Source organism: Lissotriton helveticus, chromosome 3_1 (assembly GCF_964261635.1).
Source record: "Lissotriton helveticus chromosome 3_1, aLisHel1.1, whole genome shotgun sequence".
Taxonomy (NCBI): domain Eukaryota; kingdom Metazoa; phylum Chordata; class Amphibia; order Caudata; family Salamandridae; genus Lissotriton; species Lissotriton helveticus.
In genome coordinates, this window is record NC_136061.1 from 358,750,419 (window position 1) to 358,771,387 (window position 20,969).

Below are 20,969 nucleotides of genomic sequence, written 5' to 3' on the forward strand. Positions count from 1 at the left end.
CCAGACCACAAGGCCACTGATTGCAAGATCTGTAGAACTTTTTCTACAAAAACATTGAGAGACAGGGAGAGCCGATTATTAACTTGGCTACAGAAAATGAAGTCATGGATGGAGGTGCTGTCTTCGGATGAGGAGGACTCTTCATCGGCTACATCCTCCAGAAAATCCAGAAAGAGGGGTAGGTCTCCTCCCTCTACTTCTTCTGGGGCCCCTGTCCAAGCCCATCATAAGATCTCTGATAGGTCTGAGAGGGCTAGTCCCATTAAATCTCCTCACCGAGGTGAAAAGGAGAGGCTGGGACAGGCTGCTGAGGTGGACACAGCCAAGAAGGTGAAAAAGGATACTTCTGTTCCTTCTCAACCATCCCAAAAGGCGAAGGAGAGCAAGACACTGGCTGTTGTCTCTCAGGATGAAAAGCCTGACAAGAAGCAGCGTCCGTCGACGACGAAATCAGCAGGTACGTCAACGACTTCTTCTCAGAAAAGCCTGTCTTCTCAGGTGGCTCCATCGACGGGACCGTCGACGGTGGCTGCGTTGACGATGATGGCTTCGCCGACGTTTAAGGTGCCTTCCTGCTGTCATCTCGACGTCGACGAGGGTGGTGTCGACGGCTGCTTCGACGATGAGGACTACGACGACGACGGCGTCTGCTGCAATGTTGATGACGACGAGTTCGTAGACGATGCCGTCGGCAATCAATCCACCGTCAACGATGAAAACTCAGTCGACGAGATCAATCCCTCCATCGACGGTTCCGTCGACCATTCCATCGACGACGATGACACCGCCGATTCCGTCGACGACGACTCTGGTGACGAGGTCGTCGACGATTCAGAAAATCCACATTTCCATGAAAAAGCAGCAAATAATGCCGGAGATGACTTCTCCTAGGCGAGTAGCATCTTTGCCTCCTACTATGCTGTTGGATGAGGAGTCTGATGATGAAGAGGATGATAATCCTTATGGGGATGCCTACAGTCCCTCGGACTTAAATGTGAAGTGTCAGGATACAGACACTGAGGAATATTACGAACACCAATATGTCCAGCAAGGTAGACCTCCTCCTCAGATGTTGGTGTGTAGATATATGCTAGCTGTGCGTGTCTAAGTGTTGCAGATGTGGGGAATAAAGGTACTTCGCCACATTAGACAAGAGTGTAGTACACATTTGTGTTGGTGCAAACTGGGGAAAGAGCACTACCCTGTCGCATGAGGTTGCAAGGGATTATACTCCGAGTTGTCCAAAAAGGGGGAAAATAAAAACCCTGTTCACAAGGTTGCAAGGGTTAGTACTCCTTGGTGTGTGCAAATGGAGAACACCCTGTTGCATAAAATTGCATAATTGGGGAATAGTAGTACCCTATCATGAGAGAAAAGGTAGGGAAGTGTAGTTACAGATGGCGCTGGGGCTAGTAGCCACAAGTTCTGCCTGTGTGTGCCCTGCGACCTGTCATTCTTTACAAATGGGAATATTTGCCAGGAGTGTGGCACTGTAGGTAGAGGATGTTTTAAATTGTTTTGTGGTACGTTTTAAAAAGATGGGTTTAATGGAGGCGGTCAGTTCTGTCTTTGACTGGTAGAATTTGATGTAGCTCTCTTGTGTTGTCGGCGAATCCTTCTTAACCTACTGATGAGGTCTGGTGTCAATGGCTAGGATTACTGGCTTGCTCTAATGTTTGATCATTGTTAATAATTTCAGTATACGTCTAATGGATGCTGTCAACACCGTGTTCGGAAGAGGTCTCGACCTTTCCAGTGCAGTTTCTGAAACGTGTGGTGCAGATTAAATGCTTTCTTCTCCAAGGCACTTGGTCATGTTGGTGTGACTGGGTGTTGGGCATGGTGGAGTGCTGGGCTGCACTTCTGTGTGTGATTGTATGGTGGTGTGCATGTCCCTCTGGGTTGTGTGTGTTGACTAAGTGAGAGTTCATAGGGTCTCTTTAAATGGCATATGACTGGGTCTAACCTGGGGTGGCATGGTGAGCAAAAGAACAATGGATTTAACCCAGATATCTTGACTGGGGGTGAATGTATGATTTATTCAGTATCCCGCTAAGTGGGATGGGTATGCCCAGACGTGGGTCCCTTGCTCACTGTGCCACTGGATTCAAGCTAGCCTGGCTAATGAGGGGTAATACTCAGAAACCGGTCCCAGGATGCTTGTTTCCAGTCCAGGGAGGACCTGTCTTGGCAATTCGGTCTGAATCAAGAGTGATTTGATTATGGCTGGGTCTAAACTGGGGTGGCATGGCGAACAAAAGAACAATGGATTTTACCCAGATCTCTTGACTGGGGGTTAATGTATGATTTATTCAGCATTCCGTCCATCATTTGTTTGCATAGCACTCTTGAAATGTGGCATTTTATTGGAGAGCAATTATCAAATGCTATACTTAATAAACCAGGGAACAACCAAGGGCCTTGACTCTACTCAGTAAGGCTGAGTCAATATTATGCAAACCAAAACACGTGTCAATACTGAACACTATTAACCATCCACTTTTTAAATGGTACCAATGTAAATACATCACAGGTTTCACGAAAAATCAATTCAAAAATACTTCTTTTTATTTTAAAGCTTTAACTTGTTTTCATAAACTACATACAAATACAATATTACATTCAATACGAACAATGCAACCACCACTTCATCCATTCAACATTCATTCCAGATACATTACCAACTCCACACAGCCAATAATTCACCTACAGGTTGTGCCAAAATCGCTCAAACTTTTTCTACGGCGAAACCCAGTAGGGAACTCAACGCACACAGCCAAACAACACCAAGTTTAGACAGCAGTCTCAAAAAAAAATGCACCAAAACGTCAACCCAGTAAATAGACAGTCATGTTATAGTACAAAACAAAACCTACTAAATTCTCAACATGTTGTACTAGAAACGGCGCAGTTTCTAGTCAAACAAACATGTTGAGAATTTAGTTGGTTTTGTTTTGCATGGTAACATGACTGTCTATTTACTGTGTTGACGTTTTGGTGCATTTCTTTTGTAGAGACTGCCGTTTAAACTTGGTGTTTGGCTGTGTGCGTTGAGTTCCCTACTGGGTTTCGCCTTTCAAAAAATTTTGAGCGATTTTGGCGCAAACTGTAGGTGAACTATTGACTGTGTGTAGTTGGTAATGTGTCTGGAATGAATGTTTGAAGGAGAGTATTGAGTGATTGTGGTGTCTTGATGGTATTTGTGTAAATTTGGATGTAGTGGTGTTGTATTGTTTGTATTGTTTCTATTGAATGCAATATTGTATTTGTATGTAGTTTCTGAAAACAAGTTAAAGCTTTAAAATAAAAAGATTTTTGAATAGAATTTTCAGGGAACCTGTGATGTATTTACATTGATACCATTTAAAAAGCGGATGGTAAATAGCGTTCAGTATTGGCACGTGTTTTGGTTTGCATACTTAACCCGTTCCGTGCTGCCTTTGGCCGACGGAAGCACTACCTCCCTAGTGCTGCCGTCGACTAACGGCCGACGCAGCTCCGCCCACCCTTTAGAACGCCCGCATAGCGGTGGAAAAACCGCCGCGGTTAAGGCATTAATAAACCATCCTGATGACATTTGTATTATTTGCATTGTTACTAAATAACAGTCAAAGACCAGTCAACATATTAGATAGAACATATCACACATCCAACATAGCTCAAATATGCAATCACATGGGTCTGAATGGAGAGCCTGTTGTGCATACCCGCAAACCGGGTGTGAAAATTGCGCTCCAAGCTCTGAGACCAGTCTGTCATTTTGCATATCAGCAATATGGCTGATTATGTATTAATAGACTGCATCGCAAAATGTCCATTTGGAAAGTTTGACAAAACAGGTTGCCAAATAAATATCAATAAGGTAGGTTACGGGGGAGGGGCTTAGCGCGCACCCAAGATGGTCGCGTGAGCTTAGGGCTCCCGGACTTTCGCCACCTCCACCGACTATCCTGAACCCTATCCTGATTTGGACGACGGGTTATTACTGGCACGGCCCTGCTGGTCGTTTATCCGTTTTCGGACTTCGATTTGGACATCGGGAGCTGAAGATATGGACTTTTGAACTTTTTCGGCCGCTCCATGGTACTGCCCCCGGGCTCGGTTTCTCTGCCAGCCTGACAGTAATTGAACAACAACGGATCATGCGAGCCTCCTTTGCCCGGTTGTCTACTTTCAGTTTCGTTTCTCGCGCTTAGACCTACTTGACTTTGTTTCGATCGCCCTGGCTTGCTGCTTTCAACCTCACCACTATTCACCGACTGGTGACTCGGCCCCTGGCCCTTTATCACTTGGTTCGCATCTTCCTTTCTATATTGTTGCGGGCGCATCGACTTTAGCCATTTTTACTAGGTCTCAGACTACCCTTCGGGGCGCACGAACTAAGATGGCCGCCAAGCCCGAGGGAGAGAAACGCAAGACCAGACCGGCAACGCGAGGGGGCTCCGTGCAATCAAATGTCATGGACAGATACACCCTCGTCAAGGGCTCTCCGGGTGGATTGACTAAATCCCCGGCCACTGTGGGAGAAGACTCCCCGATGGATGAAGAACTGTCGTTGAGGGACGTCATGGGCGCCATTGCCGGGATGAAGGCCACGCTGGGTCAACAATATGAGGCCCTGGCCCACAAGTTGGATACGGTCGCTATCGATGTTACCTTGATCAGGGCTGACCTTGCGAAAACCAATGAAAAGGTCAAATCCCTCGATCTAAAGACATCTAGTCTTGTTACTGACGTCTCCGATTTACAGGCAGAGATCGGTAACTTGCGAGCCGCCCGTGACTATCTCACTCGACGCCTGGACGACTTTGAGGGCCGTGCAAGACGAAACAACGTCCGTCTGGTTGGTGTCCCGGAAACTTCGGAAGCATCCTCGGTGGACCTGCTGGTGGAAGATCTGGTCCTGAATCATCTAGCACCCAAGGGCCTCAGCAAGTTTTTTGCTGTTGAACGGGCACACAGGATCCCGGGTGGTCCGCCTAAGCAGGGAGCCACTCCGCGTCCCATCATTGCTCGGATCTTTAACTTTCGGGACAGGGATGCGAACCTGCAAGCGTCACGCCTATCTGGTCCGACGGCTTATGAGAACACTGCAGTCAGCTTCTACCCGGACTTTACCCAGCAGGTTCAGAAACAGCGACTTGGATTCCAGGGGGTGAAAAAAAGGGACTGAGGACTAGAGACATGAAATACGCCATGCTTTTCCCGGCCCGGTTACGTGTGGTGTACAACGAACAAACATTTTTCTTTGATCATCCAGGGGCGGCAAGTGACTGGCTGGACACGCTGCCCCCTGGGACCAGATCGTTCTGAACACTCTGGACACTCTGGTGGTGCGGAGGGAGGCCCGGTGGAGCAGGAATAGGGGGCGGAATCAGCTCCCGGTCCATCGTGTTGACTTTCGGCTGTGGTTTGGTGCTATGCCACTATTGCTTGCTATCATGCTGTCTTATTGGGGTGTGTGCGGGGGGGTGGGTGAGTCTTCCTCCTCTGGGGTTCTTTTCATAGAATAGTTGTATGTTAGGGCGACAGGCACACTGCATGTTGGGGTGGTGTAGGAGAGTAGGGTCTGCAATCCTATGATCACCCAGATTTTTGCTTTTTGCTGCACTGGTTTACGACTTTCCCTGGCTGTGGGCCTGCTAATCAGACCCACAGCCTAGCTGTTCTCTCTATCCAAATTGTACTCAGGTACTGAATTGGCACTGGGCCCTCTCTAAGTCCCTGTACCCAGGGCTGAGGTGCACCCAGAAGTCTCCCAGGGGCTGAAGCATGTATTATGCCACCCCTGGGCTGACTAACTAAACTGACACAACTGGCTGCACGACAGCTGGGGCAAGGTGGTGTAATCACCCTTTGCTTTAGATATAGTATACCTATATCTAACCCTAAAATGGACACACAGATCTCCTATCAGTCACTCCTATGGCAGGCCTTAACAATCCTGAAGGCAGAGTGCTTGGAATCGTGTGAGATGGTGCTCTGGCATGAGCTGAGCCTGTCTGCGGCTTTCGGGATCCATCCCTTAGCCGTTTCCATGATATCGCATACCATATACTCTTAAGTGCATTATAATCCTCGCGGTTATATGCCAACTCTGGTATCGCTTTATCAGAACATGTCGAGTAAGGTGTCATACGAATTGGAATACTAACCCCTCGCCAATTCTGGCGACGGGGTTAGCATTCCACCCTTCTAGAGGGACACGACATGTATGTAACCTGTAACCCCGGTTAAAGTCAGACAGAGCCTTAGCATCCACAAAATGGATGCTGCCACCGAGACACAAGTCTGCCCTCCTGCTGCTGGGAGTCCTCCCAGAGCAGGAGGCAAGGACAAAGGGTTTCCTGCCAGGGGCGGTGCCAGCACCGTCCCAGACAGGGTTTTGTGTATTCCAAGTAGGCAGGGCTACAGAGGAAGGTGACTGCAAGTGGCACCCCGGTGCTCACTGTGCATAGGCCGGCTGAAACCAGTTCCAGGGGCACTCCAGCCCCTGGCCTGGGGAAAGCCCGCCAAAGGAGAGGGGTGTAACCACCCCCTCCTGGTCCCACCCATAGGGCAGGACTTAGTCGCGTGCCGGACCCCTTTTCCCAGATAAAGGTAGGAGCAGGCCCCCTTCCAAATTAGATCATCTTTGGAATCAAGACACGACTTTCTACGAAAGGACATCAAGATTTCTTCTTCAAGATTCTCCCTTGTGGCTAAGGAGTAGTCACCCTGCATCCGCAGGCACCACCTTAAGAACACTGCGGTCTGCTGCAAGTCCTTCCTCCGGAATCCGACTGCCCAGCTCGACAAGACCCGGCTTCCCTGGCACCTCCGACCTCTACTCACCTCTACAGCCAAGCTGAGAACCGTGAGTGCGACGAGACCTCAAGGGACCGACTATTGCCAAGACTGCACGACTTCTTCACAGCAAGCCCGCCGGGTAATCTACTGGCGAGTGCTTTGGGGTCCGAGAAGCCCCGACCCTGAGCAGCTCCAGCACCGAAGATCAGCCCCCCAGCATCTCCACGATCGGCGTGGGGCCCTTCTGCTTTTTGCTGCTCACCGCGTTGTTTGGCTACTAGCCCGCTGGCTTGTGGCCTCCTGAACGACGCCCGACGACATCACTGCTGCTGGTCTGGTTGCTCCAGACTGGTTCTTGCTCCCTTCCAGAAGAGGAGCACCCCGGACCCTCCTGGTCCACTCAAGACGCCATTTTGAGTCCACCACGTGGGCTTGAATTAGCCAAGGCTTTGTTGCCCAATCCTGGGTCCTTCGACGCCGACAGCTTCATCCATCGTGGGACTGCTCGCCCCTCCATCCTGGTCGCCGACAACGCCTCCTGGTCCGTGAGATCTGCAGAGCACAGCGTCGCCCACTCACCTAGTCGAGGTGACTACCCTCCGGTGCCCTCCTGGTGCCCCTGACTACTGGCTAGTAGTCACGAACTTGGTCCCCTCTGCTTTCAGGTGTCATCCATCTTCAAGATCCAGGCTTGGATCAACTCGAACTCTCTTCACTGGTCGCCTGCCAGCATCTTTCTTCCAGGCTCCTGGTTCGTCTACGAGGATTCCCGACGTCTTTTGAGACCTATGCAGCTGCAGCCCCTGGGCTAGGTAACTTCGGCATTTCGGTGCCCCAGCATAGCCTCACTATCCAAGGGTCAGGATCCACTGTCGTTTTCTTCCTACCAGGTCGGGTTCGCCCGTGAACACTAACTTTAACTTTACTAGCTATCATAGACTTTGTCCCGCATCCCGCGTGAGAGTGCACACTCTGCACCCGAGTCCCCTGGGCCTCCTAGAAGTAATCTACCGATTCTATAGTCAAGTCCTAGCGATTCCAAAGCCTATTAGTACTGTACTTACCTGCTAGTAATTTCGCATTCCACTTTTTGAGTATATGGTTTCCCGTGCCCCTCAGGCATTTGTATATACTGTGCTAACTTAAGTATTTTTATAAGAGTTTTGTTGTGTGCTTAGCTCCCTGTCTCATAAAGAACCAGGGTAGTCTTGTTATAAATAAATACACTGTTTATTTTCATAACAACTTGTGTGGTGTCCTTTCACTGGGTGTTCAAGGGGTAATGTGATGGTAAAACAGCTGGCTTAACACGCCCTCTAGAGTCTTAGCCTTAGACTGCTCGTATCCATGCTACTAGGATAGCTGGTCTATAAGGTTGACTTACAACCAATCATCAATAAGGGTTGTTTGGACTGATATATAGTGATCACTAGAATAGTGAGCACTGCACATCAGGCCAACTTCTCACAGGTGGCTTTTGAGTCTTACGCAGGGGTGCGGGGTGGGGGTATGATGTACGGGGTTGTTTGGGGGGTTAGGGGGGTTACAGTTTCTGTTTCTTTGTTTTCTTCAAGGCATATTATTGATGATCTCCTGTTGTACAGTGTCGCACCAGGTGTGGGGTGGGGATGGGGTTGATCTCTGGGATGGGGTTAGGGGACTTAAGGTACTGTGTTGGAACGTGAACGGGTTGGGGGATAGGATCAAACGGGGCGTGGTGTTGCAGCTATTGCGACGGTTGTCCCCTGATGTGGTCTTGCTTCAGGAGACGCATTTGCTTGGCAATACGTGCAATGCAATGAATAGGCGTGGCTATCGTCTCATCACGCACTCAGGTTTCACTTCTGGCTCCAGGGGGGTGGGCATTCTGGTTCGGAATTCCCTCCCTCTTGCTGTTGACGACATTATCCTTGATGACAGGGGACGGTACGCTGCCATTGTGGGGCGCTGGGAGGGAAGGGTTGTCACCCTACTCTCCGTCTATGTGCCCCCGGGTATCCAGACTACCACTTATGCGGATCTGGGAAGAGTGATTTTTGGAGTCCCCGAGGGTCTGCTTGTAGTGGGTGGGGATTTCAACTCTGTAGTGTCGGGGATGTTCGATCGCTACCCTCCCCGAGACATTGCGAAGTCACAATCCTGGTTGGGGGATTTCCTGGAGGCTTTAGGGCTCACCGACTGCTGGCGCCTGCTTCATCCTGGGCAATTGCAGTATACTTTCCATTCTGGTGCCCATAGCAGTCTTTCGAGACTGGATTATGTGCTGATGCCCTCCTCCCAGGCCTCCTCCATAAGGGAGGTGAAACATCTAGCTAGGGGCATCTCGGATCATTCCCCACTGTGGTTGGTAGTGGACGCTCACTTGGGGTCGGAGGGTAGGGTGGCCCCGATACACTCCTGGTATCTCTGCGACCCCAAGGTTAGGGCGGAACTAATTAAAACGATTGACCAATACTTTGCTGAAAATGTGGGTTCTGTGTCCTCCTCTGTCACGTTGTGGGAAGCGTACAAAACTGTTATTCGGGGCCAGGCCCTCTCCTTGATTGGCAATGTCAAGAGACGTAGGCGGGAGGAGGTTGTCCGTGTTGAAAATGACATCACTGTTATTGAAGGGGAGTTGGAATCCGAGGTCACCCCGGAGAGGCTGCACCTTTTGGGTCTAAAACAACTAGAGTATAGAGCGCTGGTGACTGATGCGGCGAAGGAGATGAGCAGGGAACAACAGGGACGTCTGTATGATGTTGGGGACAAGGCGGGGAAATTGCTTGCTTGGCTGGATAAGAGGGAACGTGCGAGTCGGGTGGTCCCTGTGATTGTTGATGTGAATGACGTGAGTATCACCGACCCTGCTGATATTGTTGAATGTTTCGCTGACTATTTCCGGGAAGTGTATTCCCCCGTCTCTGATAGACCTGAACAGGACTCCCACTTGCTCCTGCGAGATATCTCGCTGCCACGTTTGTCCGACCCTGAAAGGGATCTTCTAGAGGCTCCGCCTACAGTTGATGAGGTTGTTACGGCCATCCGCTCGGTTCGCTCGGGGAAGGCCTCGGGTCCTCATGGGCTCCCTGTAGAGCTTTACAAGCTCCGTCCGGATGTGATAGCACCATATCTGCGGTCGATGTTCTTGGAATCACTGGAGGCAGGCTCCCTCCCTCCTGACCAAAGATTGGCTTCCATAGTGGTGATCCACAAGGATGGCAAGCCACGTGACCGCTGCGCCTCCTTTAGGCCCATATCATTGATTAACGCAGAACCGAAGATTCTGGCCAAAGTGCTTGCCAACCGCTTGGTCACTGTCATAGGCGATCTGGTTCACCCGGACCAATCCGGATTCATACCCCATCGTAACACGGCACTTAATCTCCGGCGCCTGCATGGAGTCCTCGCGCGAGCGGCGACTCTGCGTGTACCGGCCATCTTGGCGGCTTTGGATGCCACCATGGCGTTCGACACGCTGGAGTGGCCATATCTATGGGCGGTTCTCTCTAAATTTGACTTTGGCCCCACCTTCATCGACTGGGTGAAATTGCTCTACACCGACCCCTTAGCCCAAGTGGTGGTAAACGGTCGTGTCTCGGCCTCCTTTGCTCTTGGTAGGGGAACGCGCCAGGGCTGTCGTTTGTCCCCTCTCTTGTTTACCCTTGCTTTGGACCATTGGCGGCATGGCTGAGAGGGGAACCGTCCTTGAGGGGCATTAGATGGACTCCTGAGTTTGAAGACCCAATATCCTTATATGCAGATGATATCCTCCTATATCTTACGTCGCCTCGGAAATCGTTGGTCGTCCTTTTTGACGTTTTGACTTCTTTCCGTAAAAACTCCGGTCTGGTCATCAACTGGTCGAAGTCTTGCATCTATGTTCTATGCGGCGAGGCCCCTCTCCTGCCTCGTGGCTGTCCTATTTCGGTGGTGTGGGAGGGATTCAAGTACTTGGGGATTTTTATCACCTTGGACCCTGTGCTTCGTTATGAATGCAATTTGTTGCCCCCTCTCCAGCGCCTCCGTGCCGATGTGACTGCGTGGGGCAGGCTCCCTCTCTCTCCCCTGGGACGGGCGGCGTTATTTAAGATGATGTCGCTCCCTCGGTTCCTTTATGCGTTGCAAAATACACTTGATATTGTGCCCGCCCGCTACTTCCGGGAGATAGAAAGTCTACAGCGACAATTGGTATGGGGGGGGCCGTCCTCGTATTGCTCTTGCGAAACTGACGCTCCCGTGGTACGACGGGGGTATCGCCCTCCCGGACATCCGCCGCTACTATTGGGCCTCTCAGCTGGGGGCCATCAACCACTGCACTTACGGTCCTTTGCCGAGCCCGGCGTTTGAAATGGATAGATGGCTGCTGCCTGGTGGAGACTACAACAGGGCTCTGTATGCGAAATCTGCAGGCGGATCTCTCACGGACCCCACTAGGACAGCGGTGCAGGTGTGGCATCGCGCTACAGCGGCCCTGGGCTGGGCTGATAAGCCGACCCGTGCTACCCCGCTTTATGCATCGGAAAAACTTGGCTCCCTCAGGAAGTCGAAGGGTTTCGATAAGTGGGATGTGATCGGTATCAGCAGGGTGAATGATGTGTGGATCAAGGGTAGAGTCAAGACGTTTGAGGAGCTGAAAGTTGAGTATGACTTGAATGATAGAGAATCCTTTCGATATGTGCAAATCCGACACGCGGTTTTGTCTGTATTTCCCCTGGGCTCGGATATTCCGGAGGCGTCCCCGCTCGAAGATCGGGTACTAGACGGACATGTCCCTGACGGCACGATCTCACTCATATACAAAAAGTTGATCAATGCCAGAACCGACCTACTGAGTAACCTTTGAGAGGTATGGACTAGTGACGGTCTGGAACTCGATGACAAGGATTGGCAGGCTGCGATCTCTTCCCCGAAGGAAGTGGCTATCCCGGCTCGCCTCCGGTTTGTCCAGCTCAAAATTCTCCATAGGGTCTACGTGACTGGTCCCCGTTTGGTGCGAATGGGGTTCTCTGTGGATGGACTGTGCAGGCGTGGTTGTGGTCTGGTGGGTACGTTTCTTCATATCATTTGGGAATGCCCTGCGGTGATGCGCTATTGGACTCGCGTGCATGAAGTCATGAGTGAGGTCATGGGTGTGCAATCAATGCCTGAGGCGAGGCGGTGTCTGTTGAATGTCTGGGAGCCGAATGATTATGACCTGGCGCAGCTTCGATGGGTGACCTTGGGTAATATGATTGCTAAGAGAGACATTGCTCAGTTGTGGGGTGCCCAGAGGCCACCGACAGTTCTGGTGTGGCAACAAAACATGGACTGGTGCATGTTTAGGGAAAAGACAGTGTATGTTTCCCGTGGCACGCCCCGTAAATGGGGGAAAATTTGGAATCAATGGAACGCATACCGTGGTGGCATCTGTACTCGCCCCCCATTCAGAATTGGACACTGACCTGTTATCCTCCCAACCTGCTGTTTCCTCCACGGGAATTTAGATATCTTGCTTATTCCTGGTCTCCTCCCCCCTCCCCAATCTCATCATATACTTCTGACATCTGATTTGAATGTGTATCCCCCCCCCCCAGCGCCGAAATGACAACTGTAATGTGTTGCCTTGTTTTCTGTTTTTTCTTTCTATGTTTTTTGCATTTAATAAAAAGATAAAAAAAAAAAAAAAAAGGTAGGTTACTTATTTGTTGTTCACAAGCCACATGCCCTCAGAAGTGCCATCTTTAATGGCTCACTCATTTCCTGGTGAAAAAAGGTCCAAAACTACAGAGGCAGAAATTAAGTTAACGACGAAGAGTAGCAAACTCAGGGACGTCTGAGAAAAATTAAATGAAGTAAAAAATCTCTGAATACAGTTCCGAGAGGTGCTCCCTTCTACATGACATGAAGAACGATATTGAAGCAATATAACCTCTAGAGGGAATGGAGCTCAATGTGCTCTCTCCTCATTAGTTGTAGTTTGGGTCTTTCAAAATGAGGTGATCTGAAGTGCTATGGTTGTTTAAAGTTTTTTTTAAGCAGTTTCTAACATAATTTGATTGTATTAGTATTGAAAAATTACGGTAGAACTCTTAAAATCTACAAGCGTAAATGATTCATGCAGTTAAATCTGTTACAGTGCTAAAACTTGTAACATAACTACTGTGTCCACTGCTTTGTGGGAATAGCAATGCAATGCTCTTAAAAAAAAGAATACTCACCATTCATTATTCTGCAGAGTAGGGGAATCATTCTGTGCTATGTGGTATAAGGCACTCATTGCATTCATGTTAAACAATGGAGGTTTCCTCTCAGCTGCGTAAGTTGAAAAGAGAAGAGTAAATTAACTTCCATCAGTTTAGCTTACAATTCAGTCTACAAGTGCATGCTTTACCAAGTTAAGGTAGGTGGCTACACTTCACAACAAAAGTTAAATATCCTTACTACCATTCATAACATCCCTCTCCCAACTTTCTAATGCCCAGCAGGCCAGATACTGTGGGATTCTCTCCCTCCCACTCCTCCTAAAATGAAACTGCTAGCACTTCTTCCTCCTTGGTGCCTCCAAAACCATCACAACTCCTGAGTGGGTACTTTACAGTCACATAGCATAGGTTTGCAACCTGAAAGCTTCAGAGCTTTAAGTTACTATCCCGTCTTCCTACCAACATTCAGAGAACTGTTTCCAGCTGTCATTTACCACAACCGTCCCTCTAACTGACCCCTGAACATTCCAGCATTGCGCTCTCGACATGCCCCTTCAGGGTCAGATAGAACCACTGATTACCATGCTGCTTAGGTCATGTGAAAGGGTCCCTCATCTTTCCAGTTCAGCTCAACAAAAGCATTGATGCAAAACCATAAGCCATCTATCAGTGCCTTCACAAGCCAACCCTATTTGCCTTAAGTCACCTGTTCCCCTTCCACTATCAAAAAGTCTATCAGCAAGATCATTCCAATCACACTTCATTCAGAAAACACTGCTTAGCAAAACCATCTTAGCAGGCATCCACTCTTTTTCTAAGCAAACCCTAAAAGCCTAAAGTTCCCTTCTCTCTAGACACAAGTACTAGGGCCATAAAAAATATGTGCTGGACAACACTATCAGACGACCAATTATTGTCACTAGATATACCCTGTGAACTAGAATGTGCTGTTTTGAAATTTTGAGTCAAATAAAGAATTTTTAATTTAAGATGTTGAGTATTTAAAGATGGAAAATAAAAACATTTTGCATGACAGTACAACCTGGTTCCCTTGACAAGCAAGTTACTTACCTTCAGTAACAATGTATCTGTAAGAGACATATGTAGTTATAGATTCCACAGCTTGGAATTACCCCAGGCGTCCGACTGGATCCGGAGAAAAAATGTTGTAGCAGTACCCCTGCGTGCCGGTGCGTGGTGTCTGTTGACGCCACGTTCGTCGGCGGCATCGTGGTTGCCGAGATGATGTCACGTTGTCTACTTAGCCGCTGCCCCTGCGCGCTGACGTCAGTTCTGACACGACTTTCCTCGCCAGAATCGCAGAGCCATGCAAGACACTGACAACTGGTGTACCCAACTAGGGCCCTGAAAGGGAGTCCCTATCACTAGAAGTCAGTTCGGAGGATAGGTGGGGAATCTATAACTACATTTGCCCCTTACAAATACATTATTATCGAAGGTAAGTAACTTGTTCATCTGAAAGAGATTGTAGTTATAGATTCCTTACCTTAGAATACATACCCCAGCAATGCCAACCCCGGTGGTGGGTCTGCAAACTAATTTCACACCAGGCAGTCCTGGAGAATAGAACGGCCGAAAAAGCGGTCTCCCCAGACTTAGCTGTCCAGGCAGTAATGCTATATGAACGTGTGCAAGGATGCCAAAGTGGCCGCCTGGCAGATGACAACCAACGGAACACCGCATCCCAGGGCAGAAGTGGCTGCCATCGCCCTGATAGAGTGGGCACGTAGTCCTACTGGAGGTTCCTTTTCTGCCGAAGAATAGCAGATTTTAAAGCATAAGACAACCCATCGAGAGAGGGTATGTTTGTGCACTGCCTGACCTTTCTTGGCGCCCACATAACCGCCGAAGAGTTGATTGTCCATCCGTAAACACGAAAGGAGCATAAGGCAGATTGGGGGTGACTTGGGGCAGCAGAGAGGCTTAAGGACTTCACCGCAGCCAGAGAATCTTTAAAGAGCTCAAGCAAAAAATCTGCCTTCTATTCGATGAGATGGATGCCATCGAAGGGCATGTCCATAAGGGAACCCTGGACATCGCCCAAAAATCCAGTTGCCCCCAACCAGACGCCTCAAGGCCTCCGTTGATTAAAACACACTGCCCAGTGAGTCAGTTGTGTCAAGTCCACATGATATTGTGAACTTTGCTGCATCTCTCCCTTCCACAACAGCTTGAGAGCACACGCCCCGGGCCTCCTCTGGGATTTGTGGCAGCACTTGCACAACCGTGTGCCACAGTGTGTGGGAGTAACCGCCCTAAAAGCATGCATTGTCACAAACTGCAATATTAAGCTGGTGGAAGAAAACATCTTCCCCAAAGACTCCAGCTTTCTGGATGCCCTGTCCGGGGGAGCAAATGCAAAATGAACAATTGATGGACAGAATGTTGAACAATCAATCACCCCAGTACAGAGATCTGAGCCTAAATCTATTGTTTTTTTGCTCCCCATGCCATTCTAGTTTAAACACAACCATTTGCAAATCAGTCTAGACACTGCTCCCCATTGGAACAGTGCAGACCGAACTGTCAGGTCAGGTCCTCCCTGGACCGGAAACAAGCATCCTGGGACAGGTTTCAGGGTTTCACCCCTCATCAACCAGGCTAGCTTGACTCCAGTGGCATGGAGAGCACAGGACCCACATATGGGCATACCGTCCCACTTGGCGTGACAAATGCAAAAAGAACAATTGATGGACAGAATGTTGAACAGTGTCAAACTTTCACCCCAGTACAGAGATCTGGGGCTAAATCCATACTTGCTTGCTCCCCAGGCTATTCCAGTATAAACCAAACCATATGCAAATCATTCTTGACCCTGCTCACCATTGGAACAGTCCAGCCCAAATTACCAGGTCACAGGATGCTCGTTTCCAGTCCAGGGAGGACCTGACCTGACAGTTCGGACGGGACTGTTCCCATGAGGGACAGGTTCAAGACTGATTTGCATATGGCTGGGTCCAAACTGGGGTGGTGTGGGGAGCAAAAGAGCGATGGATTAAACCCAGATCCTGTGACGGGGGGGGGTGTCAATTTCTGCATTGTTTAGCATTCTGTACATCATTTCTTCCTTTTGTTTCTGTCCGGGGGAGCGACAGAGGAAGCGTCTTGCGACGTCGAGGCTTGAACCACCAAGCTTTCCGGAGAAGGGTGTTGGGTGAGGTAGTTTGGGTCCTCTGGAGCGGGGTGGTGACGCCAGGCGATCATCCTAATCACAGAAGCCCCTGTGGTGGGTTTGGACCAAGTCTCCAAAAGGACATCAATAAGGGTGTCACTGAATGGGAGTAGGGGTTCAGACAAGGAAACTCCCAGTTATAACTTCTCTGTCAAAATGTTAGTCTTGACTGTCGCCCAGGGCAACTCAAGTTCAAGTACCTCCGCTGCCCTTCACACAACCATTGAATACAAGGCCCCCCTCCATAGCCACAGTAGGGGCAGAAATCATACCAGTATCTGGAAAAGCATCCAGTCCACTGGCTTCAACCAGTTCCTCACACCAGTCCATATTTGGGTCTTCTTGATAGGGCTGGTATTCTGTAGGGTCCGGCAACATCTCCCATTCTTCCCCAAGGCTTAGCCCAAGGGAATAGGGCCCAACCTCCGATCTTTGAGTTGGGCCGGGTCGCTCCGGCTCCCAGAAAGTCGGGGAGGCGCGGAGTCGGCCCAGGCTCAGAGGAACCAGTCCTAGACTGCCGACACTCCTTCCTCCCGTCAGCAGACGAACGAAGAGAAGTCAAAGATCGCTTTGACTTCTTGCTCTTTTTCTTGTGCCTCGACTTATATAAGTGTCCCAAGGACTTTGAGTGGGACAATGACTACTTCGGGCTCTGCGACCGGTCTTGGGACTTAACTCTGAATCGGGACCTCGATTTGCATGGAGTCGCATGTCGACCCGCCACAAGCTTTAAGGACTGCTTCCTCAAAGCTTAAGGAATCAAGGCGTGGAAATAGGAGCATGACTTCAGGACGTGGTCATGCTCCAAACTACCCAGGCAGACAAGATGCGGGTCTGTCACCGACACCGACCGATGACAGGCTCCACAGGGCTTGAATACAGTCTTTCTGGTGCGGAAAGAAAACAGCTGAGGTCAGCGCACCTTAGTGGCGCTTATATAGATACTATGATGTCACTTTCAAAGCATCGGACACACACGGAGCTGATCGTCGTCATCTACTGGAGAACAATGGTACTATGAACAACAATAAGGGAGTTAAACCTTAGGAATCAAACCCAACCTCAGTAGAGGGTAGGCGAACCAATGTGTTAGCCACAAACCAAAGGGAGGACGTCCTTTGTCCTTAAGAAGACCCCTCACTCACCAACCTAGTTGGTGACATGCTTCATCATCGGGGTCCCACCCGGATAGCCGAGTGCCATCCAGGTGTGCTGCGACACCTGATTACAGTGGAGCTGGTTTTTCTTTTATATGTGCAAGAAGGAAGAACAAGTGTTGTTAAAAGTATCCGGTACTACCCACTCACGGAGTTTATTCTGGAGTGTCACGGATACTGTTAAAAGAAGAGGCACCTGTTGCCCAATTAGGAGGGCTGTCGGTGTAAAAACTAGGAGGATGTGAGCTAAAAAGGTCTACATGTTTCAACCTATGTGTGAAGTTTACAGGTTTTCGTCAGGACCAAGTGGAGTTCCTGCGGGACGGTGTGCGCACGCTAAGGCGCACCCTATCCTCGTAGGTAACCAGAGGAGAGGCTCAAAATGAGTCTCCAATAAAAAATCTGTTTTCTTCCTGTATTCATGGAAAAAAGCCTGTGGGGAGAAAATAAGGGAAAAGGGTTGTGGATAACAAACATACACATATACTAAACACACACGTAAGACCCAAAATGGTGAATCGTGATGTACACCTTATATTATCAGGTGCTATATCAAAGGAAATAAATAAAAATAGTCCCAATTCCGTAGTGACCCACGATTATAGTACCACGTGGTTGGGGTGTCCACCCACTGTATCATGGATACTGTCTTCGCCTAGTGCCAAGCCGTCCTTGTGAGAGGGTACTTGACAAGCCTACTTGAAAGACACCAAGAACGTCCTACAACTGTTAGATCAATTGACGATTGATGAGGACACCATACTAGTCAGCCTTGACATAGAGAGCCTCTACACGAGCATACCTCAGGATGAAACACTAAGAGTATTACTAAGAGCTTTGGAAAAAGAGGATTGGACACACAGAACACCGAGAAACTTCATCCTAGAATGTGCTAGATTAGCACTTAAAAAGAACTACTTCGAGTTCGAAGGGACCCTATACCTACAAATAGGCGGAACTTCCATGGGAAGCACATTTGCTCCCAGCGTGGCAGGTCTGAATGTATACGACTTTGAGGAGAGATTCATCTTGAGCGACCAAAACCCTTTTGCATCACATATCCTCCTCTGGAAGCGTTACATAGACGACGTGCTGACGATATGGCAAGGGCCAGAACAAACACTCGTGGCATTTTTGGAGTGGATTAATACTCTGGATACCAATCTGAAATTTACACATACTAAAGACCCCACATCTATGACTTTCCTTGATCTGACAATCACCAAAGAAGGTGGACACTTAGAAACCAGGACTCACTTTAAACCTACTGCAAAGAACAATCTCCTGAAGTTCGAGAGCTTTCACCCGAGACCCCTTAAGGAAAATCTCCCCTACGGACAATATTTGAGAATCAGGAGGAACTGCAGCAAAATTAGTGACTACCGCAAACAAGCAGGGGATCTAACCACCAAACTCCAATCAAGGGGTTTTCTGGACAATATCCTCAATAAATGCCAAAAACGAGCGAGGAATCAACCACGTGAGGCACTTCTGGAAGAAAATGTCAAAGAACAAGTTGCTACCCCACTCACCTGTGTGACGACTTATAGCACAGCATCGACTCTAGTGTCGAAATCCATCAACAAACACTGGAAAATAATCAACACAGGGAATTTGAAATGGGATAAGCCTGTATTCTCCTATAAAAGAGCAAGAAGCATACGCGACAGCGTAGTCAACACTAGACCCAGGAAAAGAATTGAAGAACAACCCACGGTACTCAACGCGTTGGGCCTCCCCAGGGTCACGGGACACTACAAATGTGGGAATTGCAGTGTCTGTCCACTTACTGAAAACACAAAGACACTAACTTTGGAAGGAGGAAAGATCTGGACAATCAGAGCACACACCAATTGCAATGGCTCCAATGTGGTGTACCTGATTACTTGCCCCTGCAACTTACGGTATGTGGGCATGACTGGCAGAAAAATTAAACAACGCATATGCGAACACCGTAGCACCATCCGCTGCCAGAAAACAATGACTAAGCTAACAGAACATTTCTTGTCCATGAAACACAGCCCGAATGACATCAAATTGACTATCATAGAACAGGTTGAGAAAGAAATTAACCTCCTGGAAAAGGAACAACGCTGGATTTATAGACTCTCAACACACAAGACCCGCCTCAATGATAATATTCCTTGGAACTCTGTATTACATTGATCTCTCACTAGCTGTAATTCACTGCAGAGAAATACCATGCCCGCAAGCTTAGAAGTCCCCCTTGATTTTGTAACCCACTCTTCTATTGCGTGATGTTATTTTGATCGACCTCCTTCCTAACCGTAGTAGCACTATCCCCTCACTTACTCCATAATTCACTACGAATGGCCACTGGTTTTTCTTTATAAAAAAAGATGACGAGCACTCGAGTCGAGCCCCCACACGCTCGCCTTCCAATTGGTCACGCTATCAGTGACACGAGATAGTTCACACGCCCCCACACGCCCGTCTTCCTATTGGTTACACCTCCAGTGACACGAGATAGTTCACCACGCCCCACCCGGAAACGGGATACTCCTTTACCGAGCCGGCGATCCTGCTCAGTAACACACAGAGCACCCGCGGGGGACGGCATAGGCATAAACGGCGCCCGTCTCTCCCTCTACAAGTAAAATTGTTCTTCTGGGGGGCCACCCAGCCCCTTGATTTGAGTCTCGGCATGTTGTGATACTCACCATGTTACTTTCTTTTAAATCGTAGCAAGGATTGTGCCAGTCCCGGGTTTTGCTCATGGAGCCTTGAATAGTAGCGCTCCTAGTAAGACGTTTGGTAGTTACGCTCTATAATTTTGCATGTTCACTGTACCGGGCACGATCGCTCGACTGCTCATGATTGGCCGGTGTGTCACGTCCAGACTAACGATACTCGTTTTAATTCACGCAAGGTTCGCGTTAGTCTAATGCTACTTGCTTTTTAATCACGTAAAGTCGCTTTCCCATTCACAACAACTTTGCCTTTACCTCAATATTGAGGGACAACACCCACAACATTCGCCACCGCTTGTCAAGTACCCTCTCACAAGGACGGCTTGGCACTAGGCGAAGACAGTATCCATGATACAGTGGGTGGACACCCCAACCACGTGGTGCTATAATCGCGGGTCACTACGGAATTGGGACTATTTTTATTCAGTTCCTTTGATATAGCACCTGATAATATAAGGTGTACATCACGATTCACCATTTTGGGTCTTACGTGTATGTTTAGTATATGTGTATGTTTGTTATCCACAACCCTTTTCCCTTATTTTCTCCCCACAGGCTTTTTTCCATGAATTCAGGAAGAAAACAGATTTTTTATTGGAGACTCATTTTGAGCCTCTCCTCTTGTTACCTACGAGGATAGGGTGCGCCTTAGCGTGCGCACACCGTCCCGCAGGAACTCCACTTGGTCCTGACGAAAACCTGTAAACTTCACACATAGGTTGAAACATGTAGACCTTTTTAACTCACACCCTCCTAGTTTTTACAAAGACAGCCCTCCTAATTGGGCAACAGGTGCCTCTTCTTTTAACAGTATCCGTGACACTCCAGAATAAACTCCGTGAGTGGGTAGTACCGGATACTTTTAACAACACTTGTTCTTCCTTCTTGCACATATAAAAGAAAAACCAGCTCCACTGTAATCAGGTGTCGCAGCACACCTGGATGGCACTCGGCA

General features: G+C 48.8%; 1 protein-coding gene across 2 annotated transcripts in view; it reads right to left on the reverse strand.

Moving 5' to 3' along the window:
• The window catches only part of TAOK1 (TAO kinase 1), a 1,359,031-nt gene that overhangs the window by 752,531 nt on the left and 585,531 nt on the right, over positions 1 to 20,969 (reverse strand). For both annotated transcript variants that reach the window (XM_078680056.1, XM_078680057.1), the window contains exon 9: positions 12,969 to 13,062. In XM_078680056.1, the coding sequence (XP_078536182.1) occupies positions 12,969 to 13,062 (94 nt within the window). The remainder of the gene's footprint in view (positions 1 to 12,968; positions 13,063 to 20,969) is intronic.